General features: G+C 38.1%; 1 protein-coding gene across 1 annotated transcript; it reads right to left on the reverse strand.

Moving 5' to 3' along the window:
- Positions 1-5037: 5037 nt before the first annotated feature.
- LOC139744908 (uncharacterized) lies at positions 5038-11987 on the reverse strand. The gene is made up of 4 exons (XM_071655326.1): positions 11905-11987; positions 8457-8554; positions 7399-7529; positions 5038-5475 (listed from the first exon to the last, which is right to left on the reverse strand). The coding sequence occupies exons 1-4, from the start codon at positions 11939-11941 to the stop codon at positions 5325-5327; spliced, it is 417 nt and encodes a 138-aa protein (XP_071511427.1). The 5' UTR covers positions 11942-11987; the 3' UTR covers positions 5038-5324.
- Positions 11988-12167: the final 180 nt, after the last annotated feature.

Raw genomic sequence — 12167 nt, forward strand, 5'->3', positions numbered from 1 at the left:
AACCAAGTGTGGACTGATGAATATTGACTGTGGCAATCAGTGTAGGGTTGGTATTGGGATACTATCAGTAAGTAAGCCACTTGTATATATGATGATTTTGTTGGCATTATTTGGTTGTAAAGGGCCCTGTTGCATAAAACCCTTACCGCTAGACTAACCGCTCCTTTCTAGCGGTAAGTCTTCAAATTAGCGGTAAATTTTATAATCCTTGATGCTGATTGGCTGTGACGCCTAATTTTGACGGTACTTACCATTGAAATTCAACGGTAAGTTTTATGCAACGGGCCCCTCATTGGTTAGTGTTTCTTTGTGCTACTGTGCATTAGTGGGCCGTCATTGAAAAAGCAAAATTGCAATGGGCCAGCTTACTACATGTAATGTATTCAAATTTGTAAATCTTTTTTGTTAGCGATCCGCATACCTAGTTACTGTATCCACCTCCACTTACATGATGCATTGCAATACACTGTACTTTTATTCCAGTCTGCATGCATCAATTGTTGCTATGTCAGGCGAGCGAGCTTTGAGCAAGCTCTCTGGTTATGATGAATAGACCTTGTCGGAAAGGTATACATCAAATGTGATTATGTTGGTGGGCTGAATTATTGCTAGGATGACTGCGGTATCTTGTTGGAAAGATGTATGTGCTGGTATGTATGTGAAGTTAGCCAGGAAGATAATGTTGTCATTCAACACCCTTGCTTCATTATATCCACTAAACTTGGATAGAGCTGCCTGTTCTAGTGAAGTTTCCACTCCATTGAGTATTATATATAAGATCCGAGTGTCAAACCCAACCGTGGCTTTTGCATTCATGAACAAAAACACTCCTCTCGAACCTGGTGTGTAAATGGGTACCTGGTACAGGAGAACTGTGTTCTGAAGAGGTTGGATATATATCAAAACTCTCATATAAAAGGTGATTTTGTAGGGTTCGACTCTTTATATTTTGTGTTTTTGTACCCATATATAACAAGGCAATTGTCACGTTTTTTTAGGTCCTCCAACGATCGTGATAAGGTCCCCTGTACTGGGTTATATGTCACTGTGGCTGGATGTTGCATTTGTGCCACCAGAAAAAAAAAAAGAAGCAGATTGGCTTGAATGTTCCCCAGGGATAGAGTGAGTGCACTGACAGATTCCAGTGTCGGGGTAATATCTTGATAAGCACTAGAGCACCAATTTTGGAAAGTTGCTCGACAATAGAATGACTATTGTTGACGACTTTGTTGATTTCAAGTCTGTTTAATACCAGATTTTATTTGTCAGTTCAAACAAAAAATCTGGTCAGTCAATCCAGTGTTTGACAACTGTGTGATTACATAAATGTAAATTGTTTGTGTAGCGTCGTGTGAAAAGACAAAAAGAGAAATCTAAGAAAAATGTCTCACAAATGTTATGTAAATCATTCACTCCTTCAAGAGGGGGGAGTGTGATGTGAAATTTAATTATTCAGCACATTTTTATATGATATTTCAACAGTATACGCATCAAATGATTATCAGATCTTCATCTTTTTATGAGACCAGAGATTTTGTTACAATTCAATTGTGATTTATATGCAATAAACTCAAATTTTAATATGAAGATTCAAGTAAATTGCTGTGTAGTTATATGTGGATGATCTTATGACATGCTGGTTGTGATCATTAGATCAAGCCAGTCATTGCTATTTCCTTCAAAGGTTGCATAATATATGTTCCAATTTTACTGCACACAAATTTCTGAATGGATATGTGTGGTGTATGTTTCTGTAGTGCAGTTCAAAAGATCTAGCAGAACTTGAAAAAGATAAACTTTGCTTCTATCTTACATGTGCATGTACATACATGTACATTCAAATACTGTACATACACACACACACACACACACACACACACACACACACACACACACACACACACGCACTTACACATGCACACTTGCACACACACACACACAAACATGGGTACATATTGTATATGTACATACATACATTGGTACACACATACTAGGCATACATACACAGGTGCAGGGTATACAGGTAGTCAGCGTTTTTCTTCACAGATATTGATGTAGAAAAACATTGTGCAAACAGATCTACATGTATACAACCATCAAATGTTTCTACAGCAATATCTGCAGGCACACTCAATAATTAGTATGAATTTGAATTTGATGTGCTTAATATTTAGAAAGTTGCGAATCTATTTTTTTCCTTAATGGATTTGTGCTGCTGTGCCTATTCTCAATTACATTTCATCGACCTTGCCTCAGTAATAATCCAAAGGGACCACAGAAAATCCTCGGACTTACATAACAGAATTAACATACGCGTTTATAATATATCCATCCAGGGTGGTATTTTTCTTTGACTTAGCTAATTTTTCAACTTATATGTGAGATCATCTTAGGCACGATTGGCCGTATCTACGACACTTCCATAAACACATCTTCCCAGAGAAAGTCAAAGCTTTCCTGCAATTTCTAAAATGATCTGTTAAATTGTTTTGTTTTTTCACATTTTTTTGGTAGTCCACAGGAACTAGGGAATGCTTCTGCATAGGACATTATACATGTACTTTCATGACCATGTCAGCTACTTTGAACACTCCTAGACTGCTGCATTATTAAAATGGTACATACGATTGTAATTTCTCGCTCTTTACTCACATAAGACTCTGGTAGTCTGAACCACTTAATGTTGACATGCAAATGAAATCATTTTCTTTTCTCCACTCTATCTCTCTCCTTGAGGTAAATCTTGCAGGTTTTAAGAGTCGGGAGTTAGGGTGATTTCTCACATAGACTCTTGTCCACTAGAATATCAGTAAATAGCAAATATGAAATATCCATCAGGAAGTAGAACAAGTGACAGGTGACTTTCATGGAAGTACTGTAACCTCAGTGACCTACACAAAAGTATAGTAGCTGGGAAAAAAACTCATCTGTTCTTGGTGCGCAAATATGAACTCCGATGAAAAACTCTTTTTATACTCTTAAAGGGGATGGCTAGTAACCGATCAGTGGGAATCAGTGGGAATGCTGGAGGATGATTGTTCCAATCCTTGTGGGATTCATTTAAGAGTACACTATATATCTATTCTTGTGTGAAAATTATTTGCTTCAGAATGGTCTCATATTCAAGTAATGTGCAGTTTAATGTTTCCAGGTAAGCGTCCCGTGACGGGGCATTAATCTGCACATTACTTGAATATGAGACCGTTCTGAAGCAAATAATTTTCACACAACAGTAGATATATAATGTACTCTTAAATAAATCCCACAAGGATTGGAACAATCATCCTCCAGCATTCCCACTGATTCCCACTGATCGGTTACTAGCCATCCCCTTTAAGAGTATAAAAAGTGTTTTTCATCGGAGTTCATATTTGCGCACCAAGAACAGATGAGTTTTTTTCCCAGCTACTATACTTTTGTGTAGGTCACTGAGGTTACAAGTTTAAAGGGATATGATACAGTACTTCCATGAAAGTCACTATATATCTATTCTTGTGTGAAAATTATTTGCTTCAGAATGGTCTCATATTCAAGTAATGTGCAGTTTAATGTTTCCAAGTAAGCGTCCCTGGTCAGTGACGGGGCATTAATCTGCACATTACTTGAATATGAGACCGTTCTGAAGCAAATAATTTTCACACAACAGTAGATATATAATGTACTCTTAAATAAATCCCACAAGGATTGGAACAATCATCCTCCAGCATTCCCACTGATTCCCACTGATCGGTTACTAGCCATCCCCTTTAAGAGTATAAAAAGTGTTTTTCATCGGAGTTCATATTTGCGCACCAAGAACAGATGAGTTTTTTTCCCAGCTACTATACTTTTGTGTAGGTCACTGAGGTTACAAGTTTAAAGGGATATGATACAGTACTTCCATGAAAGTCACTATATATCTATTCTTGTGTGAAAATTATTTGCTTCAGAATGGTCTCATATTCAAGTAATGTGCAGTTTAATGTTTCCAAGTAAGCGTCCCTGGTCAGTGACGGGGCATTAATCTGCACATTACTTGAATATGAGACCGTTCTGAAGCAAATAATTTTCACACAACAGTAGATATATAATGTACTCTTAAATGAATCCCACAAGAATTGGAACAATCATCCCTCAGCATTCCCACTGATTCCCACTGATCGGTTACTAGCCATCCCCTTTAAGCTGGAATACCAAGTAAGCTCAAGAGCCACACACATATCACATCCAAAACATAAATTGTTATCACAGGTATTTGAGTCATTTAAGACTTTATGCTGCAAATAATGTTTCCCCTTTCAGCTTGAATGCTGCAGCACAGACAATGAGTACTGAAAGGAAGACTGCTAAAGTAAACGTATTTAACATTTCAGTTTCAGTTTCACATTGTTTTAATTCTGCACTTGAACCCATGAATCACACAACAATGTTCTCATCAAAAACATGAATAGGAGCACTCAAAGAGTACTTGCAGGAATAAACATAATGACATGATGTATGCAAGGATATACATTGTATATACGTACAGTCTGCACTATATTTAAGGTACAGGTCAGTGGCGGATCCAGAGGGGGCGCAACCGGCACACGACCCCCCCCCCCTTTTATTTTTTGTTAAAAACAAAATAAATAAAGGAGAAATGAAACCAAGACGTGGCACCCGAAATATTAGTTGCGCCGCCTTTACAAAATTCCTGGATCCGCCCCTGCAGGTGGAGGAGATTGTCATCAGTAAGCAGTTTGCTTGAGTAGGATTACCATATTAGGGGCCTTCTAATTCTCTTTGTTCTAACTGCAGAAACAAAACACACACTATACAAATAAATTACTTGAACCTCACATATATACAATACCATGCATGCATACATGCAAAAATACCATACTGGCGACAATGTGATACTTGCAACTTATACTGATGTCACCTGTAGACAAAACAAGCATAACCATTCTTTCCATTATCAAAGTGAACAACATTTTGTTTTGGATGAGATGATGGCAGCTACCAGTACTAGTGTGCATCCTTCATGTCAGACATATTAACTCTTGTCCTACCCTCAGCTTCATCATTGGCACAGAGTCTCCATGGAAACCGTTTCATTACAGATACACCCAAACTTGCACTGCATCCATACAGGATCCTAACTCAAGTTCTCCACTCCCAAAAGGCTGCTACATTAAAGTAACACACACAACTACTTTTATAAGACTGGTGTCTGTTAACTTCTGTCATCCAACCAACACACACCCCACATTTTGTGTGTCTCACTATGGGAAGACTGGTGTTTGTTCAGTTCTTTCATCCAACCAACACACACCACACATTGTGTGCTTCTTGCCAAACTAGGGTCACGATCTCAGGAGTCCACACACATGCTCAAACTGCTTCCTTGCCCGTGCGATGTACGGCTCTTGGTGTAGGTGAGTGCATACCAGGACTCCATAGGGCAGGTTCCCCACTAGCAAGCCAACATGGCTCCCAACTGAAGCTGCATAAAGACTTCAGAGTTAGGATAAACAAACATTACAACTTTGATTAATTCAAATGGTTTAACATTGTCTAACCCACAAGAAAGAACACTCTTTGCATACCGGTACATCCATCATACAGTCATTCTAAGACCTCACTTCTTTGTACAGTTGTATTGTAGAGGCTCTCTTTTTTCAAATACCTCCATATTCAAACATATTTTTTATCAGGAGTCTGTCATTTAATATTGATCTAGTTAAAGAAATATAAAAAGTAAAATATTATAAAACACTAGCAGACAGTCAAATAAATGTTAACACCACTGAATCAATGCAAATGTTAATATACTCTCAGTTACCCTCATCTGCAAAAGTCATTGAATGAAAGTCATATAAAATTCAAAACTTCTGAAGTAACAGTGACTGTATATTTCTTTAACCTTTGCATAATTAGAGAAGTACTCCCATTATATTGGTTAAAACATACAAATTATAATTACGGGAAGAAAAATAAGTTTGCAAAAAGTGATACTTGTATGCACAATCAATACATTACAAAGGAGTCCTGGTAAAGTAGAATATCAATGTCACTATCATCCTAATTATCATGTTAAAGGAATATCTAAAGACTTGATGATATCATGAAGAGAATGTGGTATATAACATGTCGTACAGATCGTGATACAGGCAAGTCCTGCTATGAACAAAGTCCTCAGGACCGGCAGTTTTATCTTGTTAAATCGAAATTTCATTATAGCTGATCAATTAAGTTTAAAGATACATCCTGGATGAAAATCTTAGGACCTGAATTTTTACTTTGTTGTAAGGAGATTTTCATTATAACCATATATGTTATACACTCAGCAAAAAAAGTAAGTTCCCCCCTAACATTTTTGGATATATCTCAAAAAGTATTTTACGGATTTTCATAATTCAAACGGGAATGGATAGACAATTTCATTTCTCAAAACATGAATGGCATATCATTGCCACTAGATATCATTATTGGTGTAAAAAATGCGTTTTATGTCAAAATGCATGGAAAAAAGTTGCACTTCAGGCTATATAAAGCACATTGTATACATTTCCAACTAAGTTAGCAAATGACCTTTTTTGATTGTGTAATTCTCAGGAATTTCTTCAGGTACAATGTGCTTCCCTATTAAACAGATGTTATGCATACTTTTTAAACAATAGCCTTTTCAATATGAAAATGTTGGTAGAAGCCATGTGATTTGTAATTCCAATTTGGGTTGATCACATTAATGTGCCTTTGGCCATTTTGCATCATGCGCTCAAGTTGTAGATCAGTTTGTTGAGGGAAATGGCATCGAACGAATGGAATGGCCTGCAAGATCCCCTGACTGTAATCCAGTATAGAGAATCTTTGGGATATCATTAAGCGGAAAGCGAGCAAGAAGGTGAAAGATGACATTTCACTGCAAAAATTTCAGCGCATCTTGCAGAGAGCATGGGCCAACATTGTGCAGCGCCAAGTACAAACTTTAGTTAACAGTATGAGGAAGAGATGCTAGCTGGTCATTGAAGCAGCGGATGGTGGACATATCAATTATCAAACACTTCACTGTATGCTCATGAAAAGAAGAGAAAGAGAAATATGCAATAACCCATGCTTAAATGTTCAGAATCATGAGTGATTGTTTGATCATTATGTGTAAAAGTCATTGCAAATCACTGAAGTGCAACTTTTGTTTCCATGCATTTTGACATAAAATGCATTTTTTCACACCAATAATGATATCTGGTGGCAATGACTTGCCACTCATGTTATGAGTAATAAAATTCCTTATCCATTTCCATTTGAATTATGAAAATCGGTAAAATACTTTTTGAGATATATCCAAAAATGCTGGGGGGAACTTACTTTTTTTGTTGAGTGTATAAGGGCGGGGGTGGGGGTGGACTGTATTGGCCAAAACAAAACTGTGTATACCTGCAGTTAGTTTGCTTGTGAACTTGGAAGTTGAGTGTCCCTTGTCCAGTGACATAAACGTTGAGTTTGGGTCTCATAACTGACGTCTGGGAAGGGTTGAAGATTCTCAGAAGTTGTTTGGCATCGGAGATCTGATTCAATGCAAGATAGAATGCAATCATAACCAGTTAAGTTGGTGATGCAGAAATGGTATAGCATTGAGTTACTTTATTTTTGTCATCAATGCTTTACTGTACTTCACATTGCTCATGTAATAAGTACAGAACTATCCTCCAATGCAAATTTCATTTGCAGACAAGCATTTAAAGCTCATATGACAAACTTTTTGTTCTGAGTAAACTCAATTTGAAGAACATAATTTAAACATTACCAAAACATCTCAATCTATTGTTATCTTGCTGCATACAGATGTTATAGCAATAACACAACAATCTGTTCTGATTTTTCACATAACTACATGTATAAAAGAAATCAGTCATTAAAGGCATAATTTACCATTTGCAGATGAAACAAAAACCCAGCATTAGTGCTTAAAAATAGTTCTAAAATATGAGTTGGGGATAGAAAACAACTGTAAAAATTTGAATTAGTAAAATAGATGTTAAGCATTGTTAAATATACAAAATGTGAACAATAGATAATAAAAATGTTTCAAGATTAAATCGTCTATTGTTACGGTTTATTGAGAAAAATACAGATATCTCCTTATATTTTAGGCTTCATCACGAAAATTGTATATGATACAGACTGTAGGATGTTTTGTGGTACAACAGACCTACACATATGCATTAAATGTCATATCTTGATTTTTTTTTTTTAATCACTGTTCCCAAGGATAATAAGGACCTATAAGTAAACAATTTTTGCACCAATTTAGCTCCTATAAATTCAGAATTACAAAGTGACTTCTTGGATTATCTGAACATGGAAAATATTGCAACATGTGGGGAAGTATTGGCATACATCATTGAGCTTGGTGAGGTGGTATGAATATGAAGAAGCGATATAATGCATGTCATCCCCTACTACCTGGTGTAAAATTTGTTGTGACATTTTACCTTGTGAAAATCTGTGAGTGCTCCCATAGAGTACAGACATGCCCCTTGTTGAGATAAGAGGCTAACCCCAGTCACTGTGCCATTGGATAACAGATGATCTGTGGATAAAACAGCATAAACATGCAGGACCGTTATTTTGTCGTTGCTTACAAATTGTACTTTGCTGTATTTCTGGTTTGTCTACTCTCCTTTTGTTGTCTGTCCAGACTTTGTATTAATTTGCATTAGTTTGCTTTTCAGCACTGCCTTGCAGTCTGGCATTAATTCAGTTAAGTTAATGATATTCAGTTGTCACCTCCATGATCATCACTTCAGATACCTTTCCTCTTGCTCAGTTTTGTCACCTTCATTCTTTCTCTATTCAGGTGTGTTCATTCATTTCATCCCACACCTGATTCTTGAGTTGAGCCCAGACAGCTCCCATTCTTACGTAATCACCCCCTCCTGCTTCCATCATCTCATGCTTCTCTTTACTTATTGGTAAAGTTTATTGAATTAGACTTTCCCATTTTATTGAAGTCCTCCGTTTCATTTAGTTCTATTGGTTGCTATAAGATAATTTGAATATATGTAAATATTGGTTATGTAAATTATATGTTCATCAAAGTTTGCTGGGGGCGAGTTGTCCTCAGAATAAAAACAGAGCATTACCAGACTTCATTGCGTTCAGTTCACCTTATTTGCATCGTCTCAGTTCTCAACATTAATTTATCTCCCTAATTTTTACAAGTACATTTCGTTATCAGATCGAGAGCATTTGTTCATAATTTCACATATATTTTGAACACTACAACTGGTGGCCTTAACGCAATTTCGACACGCTACAAACACATCAAAAGGGAGAATACTAGCAGAACATCCAAAATGCAACTATAAGACCCAATGTCATTATCTATAGTAATCAGAAGGCACAATTCAAGTACCCGGGTCTATACATTCTTAGTAATCTTAGACCCCGTTTACAGTGCGAGGCTCGGCCGCGGCTCGGCCCAGCCCCGCTTCAGTGTAAACGCACAAAAGGCCAAATGCGAGGCCAAAATTGGCCTCGCATTTGGCCTCGCTCTGGAGGTGGTCTCGGCCGCGGGGAGCCCGGCCTTTTCTCAATGTAAACGTAAACTGGGCCAAATGCGCGGCCAATTTTAGTCTGGCTTCCAAACCCTCTGCCTGTACTATTTCGCTGTTCAGGATATTAATCCCCTCAACGTCGAAAACTAGTATAGTTTAAGGTAGTTTTTTTGTCCTGCAAAGGATTTTTTCCTTCGGCAAAGGCCTTTGCCCGAACGGCGACTTTGTCGCCACGGAATTCATTTGGCAAAGGGTCTGAAAACCAGACAATACCAAATTGCATTTGTTTACAAGCAGAGCGCCACTACGACAACATATTGAAAGGTTTGAATCAAAAGCGCAGCCGAGCCCAGCAGTGTAAACGGACAAAATTGCGGGGCCCGGCCTCGCAATTGAGGCTGGGCTCGGCCGCGGCTCAGCCACGGCTCGGCCCAGCCCCGCAGTGCTGTAAACGGGGTCTTACCTGTTCAACGGAAAATTGCTCCTTAGAGGAAAGAATGGAAGAGCTGTATATGGTTGGACCTGCTACAAGTACTTGTCAACCACTTTTTGGCATCTTAGAAAATATTCCTCAGTTTCATCTTAATTTACAGCAGATTCATATCCCAGCCCAGGCTCAGACTGTTGACTCGTACCGCACACACGGAATTCTTGGCAACAAACGCAAGTGACATGTTTTACTGTGCACTGGTGCAAGCTCATCATTTAAACTGGCCGCCCATTTTCCATTGATAAAGGATGTAAATCTAGTGAATGGCATGTGGTATCACATTAATTAATGAGGATTTTCTTCAATCCTCTTTCCTCGCTTTTCTTCAGGTTAAACCTGTTTCCTCATTTCTCTTGTATTTTGTATATTATTAGGTTTCAAATTATTCTAGTGTATTGCACCCCGTCGCAAGCTTACTTTTGATCTTATATACTTTTGATGCAAGAAAGCCATTGCACGAAGATGGTCGATTTAAAAATAGGTGGTTGATGAGTAGCAAATTACATAGACTCGATACTGCGATCAGCCCGAACGCAAATATAACTGTGTACAACGCAACGGGTGCCTCAGGTTAACTGTCTGTGCTCTCAAAACAAATATTTAACTAGAAATATCACTTAATTTTTACTATATACCTATAACACAGAGTTAAAAAGACAAATAAATATACAACCTGGACAGTAAATACAGAACATTGTATTGAACTTTTAGAGATTTATAAATCAATTTCACTGAATTCTGATATCAAATCATGGGAACATCATTCATTCATACATCACATGACACATACTTGCCAACTAACGTTAGAATTAGAAAAAAAAAAACATGTAGCAGCATCATTACTCTCCATCTCGAATAATCCCGGGGCACTCCTTGTACACAGTAAATACTTACGGGTATATAATATTTACTGGCCTCGAGGGAGATACCGTACCAGAAAATATTGCCCAAACTGAAAGAATATTGCCCGAGTCGAAGACGAGGGCAATATTCTTTCAGTGCGGGCAATATTTATCTGGTATCTCCCTCAAGGCCAGTCAATATCATAATCATTACCTATCCCCTAGGTAAATTAAGAAAATATGTGAATACGTCTGTACACTGTGAGATACATGTAGATCAAGCCACATTTGACTACCTGTAGATCAACATGTCGAATAATCGAAAAATTGTTCATCAATGTATATCATTCAACTCCAACTTCAAAGATACATATGTTTGTAGTTGTAACAGGCGAACTTCAAACATCTGAACACTTTTACACTTTATTTTTACTTCTGTTTAAATTTGGAGAGTTGTAAAACTGATGGTCACTGTGCAATTATTGAGCACAAATGGACTAGTGATTGTTTGACGCGTAGTGCTGCTATAAGTGGTCGACCTATTTGTATGAGTTGATTTATCAGCGTTCTTCTGCGGTGCGTGTAACCGACACCCAGCAACGTCCTGGAATGTTTTCTTTTCGTGGTCGATCGGAATGTTTACATTTAAAGCAGGGAGGTGGGGAGAAAGATTGGAAACACTCTTTCTCTTCCCACCTCCCTGTGTAAAGTGAATGGCGAAAACCGGAAGATTGCGCTGTTTGTTTTGTGTACGGTACAGTGTGTGTTACCGACAAGCAGCGACGTGGCGAAACGAATATTGACTGCTGACCTTTAACCCTGCAAAATAACAACTGCAATTGCCTCGCAAAACTACCTCGTATTAGGTAATAATGTGTGATACCTAACCCCGGCGCGTGGCGCTGTAATTACGGGTTGGGGTCGCTGGTCGCTGGTGCGGTTACAAAGTGTATGTGATGAGTTGATTTGATTTAGAGTATTAAAGACAGGGACAACTTAATAAGATCAAGAATAGCCTACAGTCTACAGACAAAGAAATGCTCTCTCTAACCATTTACGAAACTCTCCCAGTTCCCTGAACCGTCCATGTTCTCTTCTACTCTAAGCAGCTGTCTGTTGGTCCTGGCCCGTTTATTACATGTAGATCTATGCCAAGAAGTAGGCCTGTATATATAATACGGCACTGGCCTGAGCTGTCTAGGGATTTCCCGAAGTTGGAGACACCTTCATTTTTCAGATGTTCCCCAATGTGCCAAACGAGCATGAATACCAGTATATCGCATGCAGACCGCTCTCACTTTAACGGTTCTGATT

This window comes from Diadema antillarum, unplaced genomic scaffold (genome assembly GCF_040938485.1).
Source record: "Diadema antillarum isolate AM-2024a unplaced genomic scaffold, OU_Dant_1.0 scf00000036, whole genome shotgun sequence".
Classification (NCBI taxonomy): domain Eukaryota; kingdom Metazoa; phylum Echinodermata; class Echinoidea; order Diadematoida; family Diadematidae; genus Diadema; species Diadema antillarum.